At 36.8% G+C, this 22,489-nt stretch overlaps 1 protein-coding gene across 1 annotated transcript in view; it reads right to left on the bottom strand.

Annotated features, from left to right (window-relative positions):
- RGS5 (regulator of G protein signaling 5) overlaps window positions 1-4,608 on the bottom strand; it is a 52,425-nt gene extending 47,817 nt beyond the window's left edge. The window contains exon 1 of the mRNA XM_068965758.1: window positions 4,547-4,608. Coding sequence (XP_068821859.1) covers window positions 4,547-4,590 — 44 coding nt within the window. The 5' untranslated portion in view covers window positions 4,591-4,608. The remainder of the gene's footprint in view (window positions 1-4,546) is intronic.
- Window positions 4,609-22,489: the final 17,881 nt, after the last annotated feature.

The raw sequence follows: 22,489 nt of genomic DNA, 5'->3' as shown, positions 1-22,489 counted from the left end.
AAGGACAAGATGCACAGGAGGTTTACTGTGATTGGAAATTCAAAATTGTCTCCTTGCTTGCCTGGGAGAGACAGTACCGATTGCACAAAGATGTTACAACAACAATCAGACTATTTGGACCCTCTCACCCCCTGCCTTTGCACATGGAGACCTGTCCCTTAGCCTGGAATGTCTTCCTTCTCTCTCTTTTTCCTCTCTGAATCTAACCAACTCCTTGGTCCTTTCAGGCTTAGTTCTTAAACTTTAGGCATCAGTCCCCTGTGACTTCTTACAGTTTTGCACAACTAGCCAAAGCTCTATTAGATCCCTGCCCACTTCCTCTACTTTTGTGCTTCTTGACACTCAATTCATTTGTTCCTCCATAGTTGGAGGAACTCTAAACAGGGAGGAACTCTCAACAGAGTGTTACTGGTTACTTTATTTTTATTCATTTCCCGTGTTATTGTTTTGTCACTAAGTTGTGTCTGATTCTTTTGTGATCCTATGGACTGTAGCCTGCCAGGCAGTTCCATACATGGGATTTCCCAGGCAAGAATACTGGAGTGGATTGCCATTTCCTTCTCCAAAGGATCTTTCTGAATCAGGATCGAACCCACATCTGCAGTGGCAGACAGATTCTTTAGCCCTGAGCCACTAGAGAAGCCCAGATTTATCTCCCTACCTGAACTGCAATTTCCCAGAGACATATTTTATCCTTATGTCTATGGCAAGTATGGAGGTTTAAAAAGCGATCCAGAGAAACAGTCAAAATTGTTTAATCAGTAAGAATTGAAACAAAGTTTTTCTTAGGGACACCTCCTTCCTATTTTATTATATACTTTATTCACTTCCTTAAGACTACAGAATTTCTCTGAAATATTTGCCAGTAAGTTGCACGGCTATCAGCAACAGCAAGCTTCAAATTCACACTTGTTCCCAGAGAGCATAATCTCAAACTCTACTATCTCTTTAGGCTTCTTTGATGATCCTGTGTCCTTTCTGACTCATTTATCGTTTATTCAAGTTCATTGCTACAGTGTTTCAGTTCATTATGTACTTATCTTTTCTCTATAAATTGCCCAAGGATTTGCTCATGCCTTTGGAAAAAGCTGTATTTACGTAATTCTGTGAACTCAGGAGTCTTGATCCATTCTATTTGTTTCTTCTGTGTGGCTTGAAAACCTTAAGATTCCTTGATTAGGCACCTTTCTTCTCTAAACTGTCAACACTTAGACCCACATAAAGAAGATGGGGGAAAACTGGATGTTTAGTAAAATGATAATAAACAACAAGATGAAGCATGACTTCCCCCATTTACTTTCTATAGCTCCTGAAATTCCCAGCATTGCCACACACTTGAGATGACTAGAAGCACCTGTGTGAACCATGGATTAAACACACTCGTTATTAGCAGCCCCCCAAAATCAGATGTATGTCAGATATGACACTTTATTAACAGTTCAGGAAAATTCGTAGTCAGTAGTTGCTGTCTTCATTACTCTTTTACTCCTCTTTATATAGTTTAGTAGAGACTGTAGATTTGGTATCAGGAGCAAACACCACCAGACAGAAGCAATAATAACCACATTGGTTGCTTTATATGATGGTAATAACTTCTGGGAATCACAATAATACTTTTCATTTCAAAAGACTTTCATATTTTTCCGAAGAGCAATATTTAAAAATTAAACTTGTTCAGACATTCAGGAGCCTTAAAATAAATGGATTTTTTAAAGAAGCCTAAAATTCATAGTTGAATATCACTGGTAAAAATAAGTCTTTCAACTGATTCATTTCTTTTTCCATTGACTCTCTAATATCCCCACCCATACAACATTAGGTCTCAGTACGACAGAAGGTAAAAGTTGTGGGGTGGCGGTCATTCATTTCTCAAATGTTTATTATAGGTCTTTTTAAATATATAAAAATATCTGAGGCCAACTTTGAGTTTAAATGAGTAATAGTCTTAAAAATCTAAATAAATAGTAGGAGAATAGTTTCTACAAATACATCAAAGTTGACTCTGGCTTAATGCTTTCCTAAACATTGAGAAAGAACTATTTTCTAAAGCTTCCCTTACATGAAATAAATGTTGCTTTCTTGTAAGTCAGAGTCTCACTGAGTAGATTACTTCTGCCACAGCCATGACTTCAACACAGGGTTGAATTCTTGATGATTTTCACTAATTGACTTCCAAGCTTTCAGAAAGAAATAAATTAAGAAAACCTTCCCTTTAATTGCAACTCTCACTAGTCACTGAAACCAGGTGTATCTCACTTTATTTAAATTATAGAACAACTAATCCAACGTTCATTTACTAAGAAAGAAAATAAAATTCCAGGAAAGTTAAATAAACTGCTCATGGACACAAATTAGTTAATGACAAAACTAAGTCTGTTCCTTACTCCCTAATCTGTCCACTATGAGTAGAGCCAAGGAAAGCAGATTTGGATTTATTCAAGTATCATTTTCCCCTTAGAATAAACAATCTTTCCATTAGTATTTTCGAACAGCTCCCCAGCTCCACAATTCCACTTCTCCGAATTACACATTACAGGTAGCACTTAATTGGAAATATGACTGCAATGGTAACAGATCATGAAAAAAAAAAGTAATATGATACCATAATTGCAGGATTCTACCATATACCTTAAAAGTTTCAGGTAATCGATGCAAAAAAAGCTTGCTCCTTGGTTGCCCTGTAATATTCGATGTGAACATTAGTTATATCCTGAAGCATAAGAATTTACTGTGACTTAAAAAAAATTATAAAATGAATCAATAACAATATAGGTAGTAAATTAGTGAATCAGATATGAAACAGTTATAGGAATCAATTTAAAAAATGTTCAATCCATGTGTCTCAGTAAACATTATGCATATGTATAAGAACAAATAGGGAAATATTAGTAGCAGTGCCAAACTTTCAATAAAATTTATTGAGTATTCACTAAATGCCAAGCAGTAGATCATAGGATCACACAATGACCAGCAGATCAATGATTTAATCATTCTGAGCAAAGAGTTCATCAATTAATAAGGTAAGATTTATCCATTACAGGAAAGTACATGATTTCAAACAATAAATGGGCTAGAGATATATGTTAAAATTGTGGTAAAAGTCAAATATGCAATCTCAGAGTTGAGAAAATGGAAAAGGAAAGAATTAGGCATCATGTCATGCTCTAGGAAGAGTCTTTCACCCAGGTGTTGTGTTTTGGGCTTTCTATAGAGGGAGAGATAGGCTGAGATCAGTAAATGGTATCCAGCAATGAAACCTGTCTCCCTCCCCAGGTTTGGTCCAATAGCCAATATCGCCCACCTAATTACCATCTCACTACTAATTACTTAAGTTCTACTTCTCTTAAAAAAAAAAAAATATATATATATATATACACATACATCTTAAAAAAAATAATAATCTGTGCTTTTGACAGTACAAAGTGAGAGTAGGCTTTATTCCCAGTCACTTTTCAGTATTGTTGGAGACAAATTAATTTGTTAGGATGTTACCTCTTTAAAATCATTTTGAGATTATTTCTAAGGTTGAAGTTGACAAAAAGAAAACCTGAGCTTGTTAGAGATAGAGTAAGATCTACTGAACAGCACAACCTTCTTAGGCAAACATTGCCACTGCCTTTAGTAATGAAGTTAGGCTGTACAAGGATCATCTTTATTTTCTTTAAACAATGTAGGATCAAACAAAATGCAATCAAATTCATTCTTAAGAAAGGAGAACCCTACTTCTTTGCATCAGGTAGGACCGTTGGGTTAAATTCTCTAACAAGTCAGATGGTTCTTCTCCTTCAGTTTACTTAGTCTAGATACTTAGGATTCCCTCTAGAATATTGTCCAGTCTAAGGATAACCACAGAGCCTCAAAGGTGTTCCTCTGTCTAAAAACAAAAGCAAAATGTTAGCTGATAAATAATCTCTATGTCCCAAGGACTGTCTTCTGTCCAGCAATCTAGCTGCTTCTGATGGTATCCAGCCAGAAGACAAAGAGCAGTGAGAAGTCCTCTCTGCTTCATTGCAAACCTGAGTGTTCCTCTCTGAGTTCACGTACATTAATAAAGGTTAACATTTAAGCAGTTCTAATATGTGCCAGACAGTGTTCTGAGAGTTTCACACACAGTAATTCATTCAGCCCTCATAACCAGCTAGTGAGATAGACACACAGACCCATTTTGCCAGTAGGGACCCTGAGATACAGAGAGCTCATATAAGTCACCCAAGACCACACAAATAGTAAGTAATGGAACCAGGATTGAAACCCAAGCAATTTGATGTTGGAATCCATGCTCTTAACCATACACTTTTGAATCTGCACAAGCACCTATAAAATAGGAGGAAATCCTTGGAGGAAGTGATGTTCTGGATACAAACAATGTATGCTATATCTCATATTGTATCAGTCTCCTAGCTCAGATCTTTCAAAACTTTGTCATTTAACAGAGGAAACAATTCCCAGTCTACAATCAACCACCTGTTTTGCCACAAACCACAGTGACCCCTGAGTGAAGATTCTCCTTATCTCCATCTCTTAAACCAAAATAACTCATTCTCACCTTTCCAGGCATGAGTGGGGCAAGGCTGCAAGTCCTTTGCACATTTTGGCAAATGGCTGAGCTCCTCAGCTTTGAACACAAGTCCTTATCAGCAGAGCAAGTCTTTGAAAACTTCAAAACCGTCTGAGACTGCCTTTTTCTCCAGGGAATATATAGAGGCTCTCTTCCAGCCCTCTGTCACTCTGTGGACCAATCCAGAGCCTGAGAGGAAATTGCAGGCTGGAGAGCAACAGCGCTTGTGTGGGAGGTGGAGGCTGGAATCTTTCCTCTGCGGCAGGCACTGCCACATTAGGTTTGCAACTGCTCTTATCAGAGCACTTCTGCCAGGGCAGGCATAGGCCCTAAGTTATGCACAGGTTGTTCATGCTTTAACTCATAAATTTGAACCCATCACAGCAAAGAAGTGGTTTTTGTTATGAAGCAGAGTGCTTTGGGCTACTTCCGATGTGTTGAAGTCACAAGATTGTTAGGACTACAAGGGCCCTTGCCGATCATGTAGCCCAACTTTGTTTCACAGTACAGGAAATAGTTTTAGAGAACTCTGGGGGACATACAGTGAATCCCTACGATGTGCCAGGCACTCAGCTGGATGCTGGAAATTCAAGTAAAAAGGTACTGTATGTTCTCAAGATCCCAAATGTTATATAAATATGGTATAAGTGAGTGATGGAGGCAGGCCCAGAATACTGTGAGCTTTTAAGCACCAGAAAAGAAGATGTTATTTGGAGGAAATAACACCTGAGCTGAGGGATGAAAGAGATAAAATACCTTACATAATTCTATCTACTATATTTTATCCTCCTAATTCTGTAAATGGTTTTCTGACTGTCCTTTTACTTTTATGACTAGGTTAGGTTATTCTCTGGAGCAACACCACCATGGACCCACTCATCCTTGGCTGGGTTTATCATGCTTTCCCCTTCAACATTTTCCTGTTTCCTATCATTCAAGGATTATTTTCACCAAAATTTACCTTGTTTGTATTTCATCCTGTTAGGATTCAAGGGGCTAATACATTAATAAGTGCATGCCTGATAAGTTGCTTCAGTTGTGTCTGACTCTTTGCTACCCTGTGGATTGTTGCCTGCCAGGCTCCTCTGTTCACGGCATTTTCCAGGCAAGAATACTGGAGTGGGTTATCATGCCCTCCTCCAGGGGATCTTCTGGACCCAAGGATTGAACCTGTGTCTCTTAAGTCTCCTGCATTTACAGGCTTTTTTTTTTTTTTTTTACCATTAACGCCACCTGGGAAGCCCTGAATTTATTATTAGTATATAATGATATTTATTATATCATTAATGTAATGATAGCTATCATTAGTATGTAAATGCAAATGCCTAAGGGGTTGGCATGAGTCTAAGCTAAAAATAAGCAGCATCATATAATCTGTAAGAAAAGCTCTAAACTTGGAATTAAAGGTGATTCTCATAACATTCCACATTATCTGAAATTGTTTTAAACTGTTTTAACTATTGATCAGGACCTGTAAAGTCCATATAGTATATTATAACCTGGTGCTTTAAAGCAAATAAATAGAATATAATACACAGATATTCAACTGCATTGTGTGAAGAAAATTAGACACTGTTTTCTGAAATTTTTGTTTTAATAAACCATATGTATGTGTCAATAGGATCATTAAACTGTATCTCTGACTATAAATCATGATCATAAAGGTTTGAAAGCTATTACTCTATACCATATTTTTTTTAGATTTTTTAAATGTGGACCATTTTTTTAAGTCTTTATTGAATTTATTACAATATTGCTTCTTCTTCTTTTTTTTAAAGATTTGGTTTGTAGACCAGGGATCCAACCCATACCTCTTGCATTGGAAGGAAAAGTCTTAACCACTGGACCACCAGGGAAGTCCCTACCATACATTTTTAAAAATAGGGAAACCTATTGTAGTCAGTTCTGACTTTGCACAACATCAGGCACATAGACATTTACAAAGATTGCTTGAACTAAATACAGCTGTCCAAGTTCTGCCATTACTGGCCACTCAAACATCAACAAATCAATTAATCTGAGTGACGGAGTATTCAGTGTTCATAGAAATATAAACACTGTTATTGATGACTGAGTCTCATAGTAAGAATATGTGTAAAGCTCACAGAAGAAACTCCTTAGAGCCAAAGCCTAAATTACTGTTTGATATACAAGTGGCCTTGAGGAGAAAATAATATGAAAAAAAATTAATGTAGAACATTGGAGAGTGATGCTTTGGCTAGAGCTGAAGATCAAAGCAGGTTTCTGACTATCCCAGAAGAGTGATGAGTGGAGTTATTCAAAACTAAAAATTATATCCATCATTATAAATGATGAACTAGAACACAAAATGCAAAAGAGCAAACTCAAATAGAAGTAAATATTAATTCAGCATATATTTTTTAAAAAAACTTCATAAGGAGGGCATGTAAAAGAGTTTGCTCATTGTATTAGGGTTCTGAGGAGATATCTACAAAGATGTGTTATAAGAAAGTGATTCACTTGATTCTGGACATTGAGAAGTTCCAAGATCTGGAGTCAGAAAGCTGAAGACCCAGGAGAGCCCAGGTATGTGCTCCTAGTCCAGAGGCCTGAGAAGCAGAAGCAATGGTATAAGTTCCAATCTGAGTCCTAGTCTGAAGGCAGGCGATGATCCATGTTCCAATGAAGACAGGAAGAAAGGATGAAATGTCCCTTCCTCTGCTTTATGTTCTATTCAGGCTATCAGTGGATTGGATGAGGCTCACCCACATTGGGGAAGGCAATCAGATTTACTCCATCTTCTGATTCAAATGTTCATCTCATTCAGAAACACCGTCACAGACACACTCAGGATAACATTTGACCAACTATCTGGGATCTTGGTGGTCCAGTCACCTTGACATATAAATAGAGTCATAGATGTAGAAAAAAAAATCTTAGACAGCTATTGGGGATGAGGGGAAAGGGGCAGAGGGGGATAAATTGGAAGACTGGGATTCACACACACACACACACACACACGCACACACACACGTAGTGAAATATATAACTGTGCTATAGAGTAGGTCCTTATTGGCTATCCAATTTTAAATATGGCATATATTCTAAATATGGCAATATGTACCTGTCCATCGGGGACGACAGAGGATGAGATGGCTGGATGGCATCACTGACTCGATGGAGGTGACTCTGAGTAAACTCTGGGAGTTGGTGATGGACAGGGAGGCCTGGAGTGCGCGATTCATGGGGTCACAAAGAGTCGGACAAGACTGAGCGACTGAACTGAACTGAACTGAACTGAACCTGTCCACCCCAAACTCCCTAACTATTCCTCCTCCAACCCTCCTCCATAACCATAAATTTGCTCTCTTTGTGACTCTGTTTCTGTTTTATAAATAAGTTCATTTGTATCTTTTTTCTTTTTTTTTAGATTCCACATACAAAGGATATCATATGATATTTCTTTTTCTCTGTTCGAGTTACTTCATTCAGTATGGCAATATCTAGGTCCATCCATGTTTCAGCAAATGGCTCAGAATTGTGTAACAACCTAAATGGGGAAAGAATTTGAAAAAGAGTAGGTACATGTAAGCTTGCATGCTAAGTCGTTTCAGTCCTGTCCAACTCTTTGTACCCCAAAGGACTGTAGCCCACCAGGCTCCTCTGTGCATGGGATTCTGCAGGCAATAATGCTGGAGTGGGTTGTCATGCCCTCTAATACTCGGTCTTCCTGACCCAGGGAACAAACATTCTCTTATGTCTCAAGCATTGGCAGGCAGATTCTTTATCTGTGTTACTTCAGTTCAGTTCAGTTACTCAGTCATGTGCAACTCTGTGAAATCATGGACCGCAGCATGGCAGGCTTCCCTGTCCAACACCAACTCCTGCAGCTTCCTCAAACTCATGTCCATTGAATCAGTGATGCCGTCCAACCATCTCATCCTCTGCTGTCCCCTTCCCCTCCTGCTTTCTATCTTTCCCAGCATCAGGGTCTTTTCAATGAGTCAGTTCTTCACATCAGGTGGCCAAAGTATTGGAGTTTCAACTTCAGCATCAGTCCTTCCAATGAATATTCAGGACTGATTTCCTTTAGGATTGACTGGTTGGATCTCCTTGCAGTCCAAGGGACTCTCAAGAGGCTCCTCCAACACCACAGTTCAAAAGCATCAATTCTTTGGCACTCAGCTTTCTTTATAGTCCAGTTCTCACATCGATACATGAGTACTGGAAAAATGATAGCTTTGACTAGATGGCCCTTTGCTGGCAACGTATTGTCTCTGCTTTTTAACATGCTGCCTAGGTTGGTCATAGCTTTTCTTTCAAGGAGCAAGCATCTTTTAATTTCATGGCTGCAGTCACCATCTGCAGTGATTTTGGAGCCCCCAAATAAACTCTGTTTCCATTGTTTCCCCATCTATTTGCCATGAAGTGATGGGGCCAGATGCCATTTTCTTGGTTTTCTGAATGTTGAGCTTTAAGCCAACTTTTTCATTCTCTTCTTTCACTTGCATCAAGAGGCTCTTTAGTTCTTCACATTCTGCCATAAGGGTGGTGTCATCTGCATATCTGAGGTTATTGATATTTCTCCCAGCAATCTTGATTCCAGCTTGTGTTTCCTCCAGCCCAGTGTTTCTCATGATGTACTCAGCATATAAGTTAAATAAGCGGGGTGACAATATACAGCCTTGATGTGCTCCTTTCCTGATTTGGAACCAGTCTGTTGTTCCATGTCCAGTTCCAACTGTTGCTTCTTGACCTGCATACAGATTTCTCAAGAGGCAGGTCAGGTGGTCTGGTATTCCCATCTCTTGAAGAATTTTCCACAGTTTGTTGTGATCCACACAGTCAAAGACTTTGGCATAGTCAATAAAGCAGAAATAGATGTTTTTCTGGAACTCTCTTGCTTTTTCAATGATCCGGTGGATGTTAGCAGTTTGATCTCTGGTTGCTCTGCCTTTTCTAAAACCAGCTCGAACATCTGGAAGTTCACGGTTCATGTACTGTTGAAGCCTGTCTTGGAGAGTTTTAAGCATTACTTTGCTAGTGTATAAGAAGAGTGCAATTGTGCAGTAGTTTGAGCATTCTTTGGCATTGTCTTTCTTTGGGATTGGAATGAAAACTGACCTTTTCCAGTCCTGTGGCCACTGCTGAGTTTTCCAAATTTGCTGGCATATTGAGGGCAGCACTTTCACAGCATCATCTCTTAGGATTTGAAATAGCTCTGCTGGAATTCCATCACCTCCACTAGCCTTGTTCATTGTGATGCTTCCTAAGGCCCACTTGACTTCGCATTCCAAGATGTCTGGCTCACCCGTTCGTGCATTCAAGATGTCTCGATTACCTGTGTCACCTGTTGTTTTTCAGTTGCTAAGTTATGTTCAACTCTTTATTACCCCAGTGGACTGCAGCATGCCTGGCTTCCCTATCCTTCACTATCTCCCAGAGCTTGCTCAAATTCATGTCCATTGAGTAGATGATGCCACCCAATCATCTCATCCTCTATTGTCCCCTTCTCCTCCATCCCTCAATCCTTCCTAGCATCAGGGTATTTTCCAGTGAGCTGGCTCTTCACATCAGATGATCAAAGTACTGGAGCTTCAGCTTCAGCATCAGACCTTCCAGTGAATATTCAAGGTTGATTTCCTTTAGGATTGATTGGTTTGATCTCCTTGCTGCCCAAGGGACCTTCAAGAATCTTCTCCAGCACCACAATTTGAAATCATCAATTCTTTGGTGCTCAGACTTCTGACTCTCACAGCCATACCTGACTACTGGAAAAACCACACCTTTGACTATGTGTATCTCTGTCGGCAAAGTGATGGTCTCTGTTTTTTGTTATATTGTTTGTGTTTGTCACAGCTTTTCTTCCAAGGAACAAGCATTTTTTTTTAATTTCATGTCACCTCTACTCCAATATAAAATAAAAAGTTTTTAAAAAGTTTTAGTAAAAAATAATTTCATTTACTATAATTTTTATAAGATTTCTTGTAAAGAATCCTTGCCTAAATGGTTTGCCTAAATGTCTAAATTTCTAAAAAGAATTTCTTGACTAAATGTTCCTCATGATGCTTGCTAGAAATATATTTGAGTGCTATTAAGGCATTTTTTAATTTCTACAATCAGGTGAATAATACTCTTATTTTTGTTTTATTTTGTGGTGATAATTTAAAAAATAATTAATCTAAATTAAATAGGTAGCTAGTAAGGGCCTACTGTATAGCACAGGATATATCATGATCCACATGGGAAAAGAATCTAAAAAAGAGTGAATATATGCCAACTAAGGCCCTTTTAGTCAAAGTTATGGTTTTTCATGTACAGATGAATCATGTACAGATGTAAGAGTTGGACCATAATGAAGTTTGAATGGCAAAGAATTGATGCTTTCAAATTGTGGTACTGGAGAAGACTCTTGACAGTCCCTTGAACTGCAAGGAGATCCAACCAGTCAATCCGAAAGGAAATAAATTCTGAATATTCATTGGAAGGACTGATGCTGAAGCGGAAGCTCCAATACTCCAACAGCTGACTCACTGGAAAAGATTCTGATGCTGGGGAAGATTGAAGCTAAAAATAAAATGGGGAGGCGGAGGATGAGATGGTTAGGGAGCATCACTGACTCAGTGACCATGAAGGTGAGCAAACTCTGGGAGACAGTGGAGGATAGAGGAGCCTGGCACACCACAGTCCATGGGGTTGCCGAGTTTGACATGGCTTAGTGACTGAACAGCAATACATATATATAACCAATTCACTGTCCTGTATAACAGAAACTAACACAACATTGAAAATCAACTCTTCTCCAATAAAATTTTTTAAAATTAATCTTCACCTTCATGTAAAATAATTTTGTAGTTCTTTTTTTCTTACTTTTTTTTTTGCATTTTTTGCCTTTATTTTATTTTTTAAATATAAATTTATTTATTTTAATTGTATGTTAATTACTTTACAATATTGTATTGGTTTTGCCATACATCAACATGAATCTGCCACCGGTATACACGTGTTCCCCATCCTGAACCCCTTCCCACCTCCCTCCCGTACCATCCCTCTGGATCATCTCAGTACACCAGCCCCAAGCATCCAGTATCATGCATCGAACCTGGACACTTTTTCTCTCCTCTCCCTCCTAAACATCTCTCAAAATGATAGTAAATATTTCAAAATTCTGTATGACTATAATGTAGAGAAAGAGAAACTGATCATCACATTCTGAGTGGTCTCAATCTCTTTATCAGCAGAGGAAAGATGTTTAGGAGTGGTAACTATGGAAACAAGGGGAAAAAATAGAAAACACCACAAAAAAAGGTATTCTATCCTTCTGCCTTGCAGGATGCGATAAGAGTTTAGACCTAAATGCTAGATACTATGTGGGACGAGAATTAGCTGTGGAGATGGAAGTAATGAGAATAATAAAAGCTTTCATCAGCTGACAAAGTTTCCTGCCCACATACCTCTCTGCACAGTCTCTCCCCATACACAATTGTGATTCTATTTTAGTTCATTTTCTTAACTAAACAGGTATCAGCTTATTTAACTATTATTAAAACACATTTGGGGGCTTCCCAGGTGGCTCAGTGAGTAAGAATCATGGGGTCAGGGCATGGCAACCCATTCCAATATTCTTGCTTGGAAAATCCCATGGACAGAGGAGCCTGACACAGTCCATAGAGTTGCAACGTGTCAGACATGACTGAAGCGACTGAGCATACACAACACATTTATTGAGATGCATTTTACAGCCACTGATGGCACCGCAAGGAGAACCTCCAATGTGGGGACCACTGGGATGTTGGTGGACAGTGAAGAGGCATCATCTGCCCACAGATTCATCTCCCTTATTGCTTCCAAGTTCCACCCTCACTCCAGCTAGGAACACAAGCTACACGCTTCTTGATTTCTCTCTTTCTCTCTGATAAAGTTTTAAAATTATGCACAAGTTCAGTTTTCAGTCCCACCATCCTGAAGTATATATGGTCAATAAGTTGTGATATATACTTCCAAGCTTTTTTTTTCCTTTAAATTAAGTGGCAACAGATAGAACTGAACTCTTATAAAAGATGATTCAACTTTTCATTTGTGCCCCATTTTCACATACACTATCCCTATTCATACTTTGGTTTATCATTTCCTGTCAGATCACATTTTAATACCTTCATACACATTGGATTCATAAAAAGTATGTAGTGACAATTTCTGTTTTGATTTATATATATGGTACAATTCCCCTGGTGGTTCAGCAGTAAAGAATCCACCTGCCAATGCAGGAGACACAGATTCCCTAGGTTTGAAAGATCCTCTGGAGTAGGAAATGGCAACCCACTCCAGTATTGTTGCCTGGGAAACCCCATAGACAGAAGAACCTGGTGAGCTACAGTCCATGAGGTCGCAAAAAGTCAGACGTGACTTAGCAACTAAACAACAAACACAATACAATCTCCATCTTAATTTCTATTTAAAATTATGCATTCCTTTTATTTTTAGGTTGGAGTGATAACTAACACTTATGCATTATTTTTCTATTAACCAGGGACTTTTAAAAACACTTTCTATACATTTATATATTTAATTCTCACAATAAAACCATGAGGTATGTTATGTAGTTATTATCATTTTAAAAATGAGGGAACACTGATATTTTAAATAATCATTAACTCATTGAGAGTTAAAAAGCATTGATATTAACACTGCAAGTAAGGAAGCTACACTCTACCTCTAATATGTTTTTTAATTGATGGAGAGGATTTATCATGTCCATATATAATTGTGCTTCTCTATAGACCAACTTGAATATTTAGATCATTCCCAATATTTTACTTCTCACAGAAATACTTCAATTAATGTTGCTATTTTTGTGTTCTAGAGCAGTTTATCTACAATGTATTTCACAAAGTGTAATTGCTAGATCATGAAATTTAATACTACAAAATTATAAAGTGTTCAGACTAATGTTTGACTGCATTATTCTCTTATCATTTTCCTCAGTACTCAATATTTGCTAGACTTGAATTTTTACCACTGCCAGGCAAAAAAAAAAAAAAAAAAAAGTCATTTTGACATGTACCTTTCTGCTTACTGATTTCAAGCTTCTGTTCATATTTGTATTGGCCGAAGTAGTTATTTTCTTTCTTTAGTTGTGTATTCTACTTTTTAAACAATCTTAGTATTTGGACTTTCAGTATTTATGTGCAAGCATTCTTTATATAAATAATGGAACTATAAATGGAAAAAGGGAGAAGAAAAAGAAAAGTAGAATTAGCTTACTGATGGTTGTATAGGTGATCGGTTAAAGACTAATAATATCTGACAAGCCAGATAACACGTTAAATAAGAAACAGGGGATGAAAGGCATTAAGAATCATATAAGAACAAAGGGAACTATGAGGACAAAACTACCAACTCTCCTAAATACCAACATTAAAGAAAAAAATATAGAGTAAAGAGCAAAGAATACACATTTTAAAGAGTATAAGAAATAGTGAAGTGAAGTGAAAGTCGCTTAGTCATGTTCGACACTTTGCGACCCCATGGATTATACAGTTCATGGAATTCTGCAGGCCAGAATAGTGGAATGGAAAGCCCAATAAAAAATAGGACATATTATAAAATACACTTAGTCATAGAATATTGTGATAGAATTGAGGCCAAATGTGTTAATCAAAAATGTGAATCACTTAAAAGAAAAGTTCCCATTAGGTTTATAAGGTAAGACCCAAAACTGTCTATGAGGAACAAACCCAAAACAAAGTCATTTAGAAAGGTTACAAATAAAGACATGGACAAGGGGATAATGGACATGTGAGTATGGGAGGTAGTTCTGATATAAGAGAAAGAATTCAAGCCAAAAGTATTAAACAGAGTTCCCTGGTGGTTCAGTGGTTAGGGCTCCACATTCACTGCAGAGGGCCCAGGTTCAGTCCTTGGTCTGGGAACTGAGATCCCCAATTCACATGATGGGGTCCCCCCCAAAAAAGTATTAAACCTGACAAAGATAAATACCTTTTAGGCTCAAAACCTATAATTTTTAATGGAAATTTCTAAATTATAATTTTTTTTTTACTCCAAATAACACAGCAACCACCTTTCTGATAGACAGAAACACACACACCATCAGACAGTAACACATTACCACGAAAACAAAACACAAAATCACACAAACAAAAGTTAGTTCTTATATATCAAACTTTAAATTATAATGACAGAGAATATCCCTTCTTCTTAAATGCTTGTGGATACTAACACCAAAAAAATCACCAAAGAAAGTTTACAGAGAAAATAAGTTCTACTAAATAGAAAGAAATAATTCAATATTCTGTGATCACATTGAAATAAAATTAGAAGCAACTAACAAAAATAAGAAGGCCCTTCTAGTTTTATATTAAAAACTTCTGAATTAAGACAGGAAATACAAACTGAAATTACAGAATGTCTAAAAAATAATAGTCTGAAAACACTCATTCTAATTATTATGAGATACATTGGTGGCACTAGTTCTTTACCACCAGCTTGCCATTGGAGGAGATGTAAGAGACACAAGTTTGATCCCTGGGTTGGGAAGATCCCCTGGAGGAGGGCATGGACCCACTCCAGTATTCTTGCCTGAAGAACCCTGTGAACTGGGAAGCCTGGTGGACTACGGTCCATAGGCTCACAGAGTCAGACATGACTGAAGCAACTTAGCACATATGCACATTTATAAAGTAGTGATCAGAATATATCACAGCACCAACTTTTTTAATGGTTAAAATAAAAAAGTGAAAACAATTAAATACTCAGCTCAGAAAACTACCAAAGGAACAATCAGTTCAGTTCAGCCGCTCAGTCATGTCAGACTATTTGTGACCCCATGGTCTGCAGCACTCCAGGCTTCCCTGTCCATCACCAACTCCTGGAGTCCACCTAAACCCATGTCCACTGAGTCGCTGATGCCATCCAACCATCTCATAGTCTGTTGTCCCCTTCTCCTCCTGCCTTCAATCTTTCCCAGGATCAGGGTCTTTTCAAATGAGTCAGTTCTTAGCATCAGGTGGCCAAAGTATTGGAGTTTCACCTTCAGCATCAGTCCTTCCAATGAACATTCACGATTGATTTCCCTTAGGATGGACTGGTTGGATCTCATTGCAATCCAAGGGACTCTCAAGAGTCTTTTCCACAGTTCAAAAGCATCAATTTTTTGGCACTCAGCTTTTTTTATAGCTCACCTCACATCCATACATGACTACTGGAGAAATGATAGCTTTGACTAGATGGCCCTTTGTTGGCAAAGTAATGTCTCTGCTTTTTAACATGCTGTCGAGGTTGGTCATAGCTTTTCTTTCAAGGATCAAGCATCTTTTAATTTCATGGCTGCAGTCACCATTTGGAGTGATTTTGGAGCTCAAAAAAATAGTCTGTCACTGTTTCCACTGTTTCCTCATCTATTTGCCATGAAGTGATGGGACTTGATGCCATGATCTTAGCTTTCAGAATGTTGAGCTTTAAGCCAACTTTTTCACTCTCCTCTTTCACTTTCATCAAGAGGCTCTTTAGTTCTTCTTCACTTTCTGCCATAAAGGTGGTGTCATCTGCATATCTGAGGTTATTGATATTTCTCCCAGCAATCCTGATTCCAGCTTGTGCTTCCTCCAGGCCAGTGTTTCTCATGATGTACTCTGCATGCAAGTTAAATAAGCAGGGTGACAATATACAGCCTTGATGTGCTCCTTTCCTGATTTGGAACCAGTCTGTTGTTCCATGTCCGGTTCTAACTGTTGCTTCCTGACCTGCATACAGATTTCTCAAGAGGCAGGTCAAGTGGTCTGTTATTCCCATCTCTTGAAGAATTTTCCACAGTTTGTTGTGGTCCACACAGTCAAAGGCTTTAGCATAGTCAATAAAGCAGAAGTAGATGTTTTCCTGGAACTCTTGCTTTTTTGATGATCCAGTGGATGTTGGCAATTTGATCTCTGGTTCCTCTGCCTTTTCTAAAACCAGCTTGAACATCTGGAAGGTCACGGCTCACGTATTGCTGAAGCCTGGCTTGGAGAATTTTGAGCATTACTTTGCTAGTGTGTGAGATGAGTACAATTGTGCAGTAGTTTGAGCATTCTTTGGCATTGCCTTTCTTTGGGATTGGAATGAAAATTGATCTTTTCCTGTCCTGTGGCCACTGCTGAGTTTTCCAAATTTGCTGGCATATTGAGTGCAGCACTTTCACAGTATCATCTTTTAAGATTTGAAATAGTTCAACTGGAATTCCATCACCTCCACTAGCCTTGTTCATTGTGATGCTTCCAAAGGTCCACTTGACTTCACATTCCTGGATGTCTGGCTCTAGGTTGGTGAAGAACTATGGACAGAGGTTTGTGACATTGTACAGGAGGCAGGGATCAAGACCATCCCCAAGGAAAAGAAAAGCAAAAAGGCCTTCTTTGTCTGAGAAGGCCTTACAAATAGCTGTGAATAAAACAGAAGTGAGAAGTGAAAGGCAAAGGAGAAAAGGAAAAGTATACCCATTTGAATGCAGAGCTCCAAAGAATAGCAAGGAGAGATAAGAAAGCCTTCCTCAGCAATCAATGCAAAGAAATAGAGGAAAGGAACAGTAAAGGAAGCAAAACACTCAAAAGGAAATAATAAAGATAAAAGTTGAAGAAGACGTGATGAAAGAAAAATAGTAAATCCAATCTGTAAACAAACTCTTGCTTTTAAAAAAAAATGAACAAAAAGGAGAAATAACTAGCAAAATCTTAAACAGGAAAAGGGAAGCAATCAGCACAATTAAAAATTAACAGAAAGGAAAGGACCAATGAAAAAGAAGAAAAAAATTTAATAAGATATTTTTAGACTGTACAAATAAAATCTAGATGAAATGGATAATTTTCAATGGGAACACTGATTATTAAAATGGATCTCATATAAGTTAGAAATCCTAAACAGTCCAATTTCCATTAAAAAAAAAAAAAGTGTCATAAGTTTTTAAGTACAAGGTCCAAGTAATTTCAAATAGCAATTCAACTAAATCTTCAAAAACCAGGTAGCCCCAATGCTCTATAAATTGTTCTAGCACGTTGTAAATGAAGGAAAACTGTCTAATTCCTTATATGAGGCATGTGACTTCCCTGGTGGCTCAGAGGGTAAAGCGTCTGCCTACAGTGTTGGAGACCTGGGTTCGATCCCTGGGTCAGGAAGATCCTCTGGAGAAGGAAATGGCAACCCACTCCAGTACTCTTACCTGGAAAATCCCATGGGCTGAGGAGCATAGTAGGCTACAGTCCATGGGGGTCGCAAAGAGTCGGACACAACTGAGTGACTTAAGTTAATACTAATATCTAAATGTGATAAAGACAAAAAAATATAGACATGTATCACTCAAAAATATTAGATAAAATACTTACAAACAGAATCAACATGAGAAAATACTATGCTGTATCAAAGTGCAACTTATTCTAGGATGCAAGGTTGGTTCAATATTAGTAAACCTAGTAATATCATATGCCATGTTAATAAATCTGAGTGAAAAAATTCATAATTATCTCCATAGATGCTGAGATGTCTTCTGCAAAATTGGAACACTCAATAAAAACTGAGATAAATGATATTTCCTTACCAAGAATATATGTATATTTACATATTTTATATATTTATATTATGTAAATATATACACATATTTAATAAATACATATTCCCCAAAGTACATTGTCAATCTGATTAATTGGAAATTGAGGATTTACTCAATGAGGAAACAATGGGAAATTTTCACTAAAATCACAAATAAAGCAAAAGATGCCCTTCTTAATATTGTACAAATGTATTACATAAAATAATCAAGGGAACTCAGTTGGAGGCATAAAAGTTTTTGAAGAAAAATTAAAAAGCATCTCTTTGTTGAAGACATAGTTCAAATAAGCTAATAGTATGTTTTTAATGTTTAAGTCCTGGCTTTGAACATTTTACTTGAGTTATGTAAGTTTTAACATTAAGAAAAGTTGGGTGAAATGTATATAGGAATACCACCATTTTGTAACTTTTTCATAAGACTGAGAGTATTTCAAAATTTTTAAAAATAGATTATTATGTATATATTCTAATCTTAATCCATTGTTTTACAAATATGTTTTCCTGTTTTGTAGCTTATCATTTTATTTTGTCTGTAGTATATTTTGATTTTGTCATTTACTTAATTTTTTCTCTACTTACAAGGTTTTTAGTCTTATGTAGAAAGGCTTTCACTACAACAAGCTCATAAAGATAATCTCTTATATTTTTGCTTATTAATTTGATTTTTGTTGTCTACATATTTACTCCCTCATTAGCCTGCACAGAGAACTAATTTTAGTTAGTGGTGACCATCTCTTTTGTTTTATATTCTATTTTGTTACTTTGTTTTTGTATTTTATTGCTTTGTATTTTCTATTTTTTAATGTTTATTTTATTGTGTGTATTTTTTAAAATTGGTTTATAATTTAAACACTTGGATAATTCATATTTAATTTTTCTTTTGTTTGAAGCCATAAATTGTTTTCTAAATACTTGCATTATTTTCAGTATACGTGTTAGTATATTATTTGTCTAAATATAGTTTTCATTATAGTATCCTTTTAATCCATGATTACTGAAAAATGTGAGTTTTAGTTTTTGTATTTAACTTTCTAGAAGCATAATTTTGAAAGAAAAACTTTTTACTTTGGGCTTGTATTGAACTCCATTATACTCAAGATAAATTCCTTATCTGTTTGGAAAAATGTTTATTTTCTTTTTGTTGGGTATAGGTAAGGTTCAATACCTCTCAATTTATTGTAATTATTCACTGTATTAATTCTTTGCTCTGTTTACTTATTATGTCTATCTATCAGTTCCTCAGGGGAGATATTTTAATACTTCCCAGTATGACAGGATTTTTCAGTTTCTTCTAGTAACTGAGACAGTATTTGCTGTGTATATTATGAAACTATATTTTCAGAAGCCTGAAAAGTCATGATTGCTATACCTTTTGAGTGACTTTTAAAAAAAATCTGTATGTAATATCTGTCAGTGTTTCTTTTAATAAACTTTGCTCCAAAATCTGTTATATTATATTAACATTTCTATGTCACCTTTGCTTTGGTTAGTAGTTGCCTGTGCTCATAATTTTTGAGTATTTCTTTTAAATTAAAAAAAAAAGCATATCTCTGAGTTTCAAATTCAATAGTCTATGTTCCTTAATAATTGGCAGGTATAGATTTTTTTCTTATTTGTTGTGCTCAACTGTATATTTGAATGCATTTTTGCAATCCTATTTTATATTAACATTTCCTCCCTTGTTTAATCTTCTCTTTGAGACACAATTTCTCTTATTTTTCATTTCTATTATGCTTTGCTTATTTAACAGTTGTAGATTCTATTATTTTAATGGTCACCAGCAGATTTTTAATATATATATTAAATAAATTTTAACCGTCTAAACATTACTTAGTATTTTTCTCTTCCCCCTCAAATAAAATTCTTAGCTTCTATATACTATCTCCTTCTCTCATGTTATTATTTTGTTGCTAAGAGAAAACAAAAAAATCCACAAAACAGTAGGCTATTGTTTCCCTTAAAAGTATTTCATTGTCACTATATATGAAAGTTTATTCTCAGGTCATGCTGATTTTTTCGGTCCTTTGCTTTTTATCTCCTATTTTTTTTTCTTTATAATTCATTTGTCTCCTTTTTGTAGTTCTTCCAGCAAGGATCTGTGAGAGTATATGTTGAGAATCCTTGTATTTCTAGGGGAAAAAAATGTTAGGCTGCTTGTAGAATTTTAGTTCACAATCTTTTGTACTGAGCACTTTGAAGATATTTACTTAAGTGTTTTCCACATTCTATTTGGTGCTGATGCAAATTCTCCTGTCAATGTGCTTACTCTGTTGTGAGCAGTCTCTGAGAGCCTTTAGGATTTTCTTCCATTTCAGTACAAAGGGTGTACTGTAGCTTTATTTTTAATTCTGCTTGACAGCAAAGACTTTGTTTTGTTTTTTAATTATTTATTTTTTATTTTACTTTACAATACTGTATTGGTTTTACTAGCAAAAGCAAGGACTTTTTAAACTGACATTCCATCTTCAGTTTTAGAAATTCTCAGCCATCCTCTACATATTACTTCTTTTCTCAATAGTCTCTATTCTTTCTTGAAGCTTCCTACAAACAGTGTTGAGCATCCCATTCTATCATCCCTTTCTTTACTTCACTTTTATATTCTTCATCACTTTATATTTATGAGTAACTTTCTGAAGTACTTTCTCAAATTTATCTTCCTAGTTCACTAATTCTGAATTTAGCTGTGATAATTCTACTACTCAATCTTAAAATGAGATGTTTTCTCTCTTAAAGTTGTAATGGTCATAAATTTAATTTCTATGATTTCTATTTGATCCATTTCAGCAACTATCTTAGTTCTAGTTTTAGAGATACAATGTCCTATTGTATTGCCTTGCAATTTTAAAAACATCTTATTTTAAAGTATTTCAGTGGCCTTTCAGGGAAGCAGTATAACATAATGGTTAAGAGCATACCTCCCTGGAGGAGGAAATGGCAACCCATTCCAGTATTCTTGCCTGGAAAATCCCATGAACAGAGGAGCCTGGTGAGCTACAGTTCATGGGGTCACACAGAGTCAGACACGACCGAGTGCACACATTAAAAGCAAATACTGCAGAGAGAGAAGTGAAGTGCAAGTGAAAGTTGCTCGGTAGTGTCCGACTCTGTACGACCCCATGGACTGTACAGTCCATGGAATTCTCCAGGCCAGAATACTGAAGTGGGGAGCCTTTTTCCCAAGAGTTTCCTGGTGTTCAGATACTGCATTGTGGTCAGGTTTTTATGTTGTCTGCCAGGTTATGCTAGATGGACTGGTTTTATTTTTCCTTTATTTTTTATGTGTGTCTATTTTTTAAAAATTGGAGTATAATTGCTTTATAATGTTGTGTTACTTTCTGCTGTACAAGGAAGTGAACCAGCTATACGTATACACAGATGCCCCTGCTCTCAGAACCCCTGTCTTACCCACCTAGGTCAGCACAGAGCACCAAGCTGAGCTCCTGTGCTATATGCCACAGTCCCCTATCTATTTCACACAGGATACTGTGTTTATATCACACCTCATCTCCCGGTTTAAACTAGGTCTTGTTTTCATTTGCTAAACCTGGAGGATGGAGTGGGGAGACGAACACTTTCAATCTGTATCACATTTAGGAAAGATCTACACTAAAACGGCAGTGTTCCTGAGAGCTGAATTTGCTTGTTTCAGGTTTTAGTTTAGCCGATTGACTGAGAAAATAAATTGAAGCTCACCATTTCTGAGAAGTTGTGAGTGCAGAATGTTAAGAAATCTTCTAGTGAATGGCAGTTGAAGGGGTTTCCCAGGTGGCTCAAACAGAGACGAATCTGCCTGCAATGCAGGAGACCTGGATTTGATCCCTGGATCAGAAAGATCCCCTGGAGAAGATAATTGCTACCTACTCCAGTATTCTTCCCTGGAGAATTCCTTGAGCAGAGGAGTCTAGCAGGCTACAGTCAATGGGGTCTCAAAGAACCAGACACAAATGAGGGACTCACACACACACACAGAGGAGTTGAAGATGTTGAAGTAATTAGTAGACTATTCTTTCAAAATGTTGAGGGTGATTGGAAGGGAGATAAATGATATGGTACCCTGAGCAACAATTAGTGAGAATTACTTTTCAAAGTATGATTGAGATATGAGCGTGTCTACAAGGTGACTAGTGGACAGGTTGAGGTTTGGAAAGAAAGTAGATCCATCTGAGATTGAATAGAAGGAAAATAAAAGAATGGTATTTCTGAGGATATTGATGGCAAAGGGAACAGAAGGTAGTGAACCTTCTCTGTTAACCCCAATCTATCCACTAAGGAAGAAGCAAAGGCATAGAAGCTATGAAAAGATTCTCACTCACTCTTTCCATTAGGTTCATGGAAGAATTAGAAGCAGAAATGCAGTATTTTGCTAAATTATTA

This window comes from Capricornis sumatraensis, chromosome 2, assembly GCF_032405125.1.
Source record: "Capricornis sumatraensis isolate serow.1 chromosome 2, serow.2, whole genome shotgun sequence".
Classification (NCBI taxonomy): domain Eukaryota; kingdom Metazoa; phylum Chordata; class Mammalia; order Artiodactyla; family Bovidae; genus Capricornis; species Capricornis sumatraensis.
This window is presented reverse-complemented; position numbering and strand designations above follow the sequence as displayed.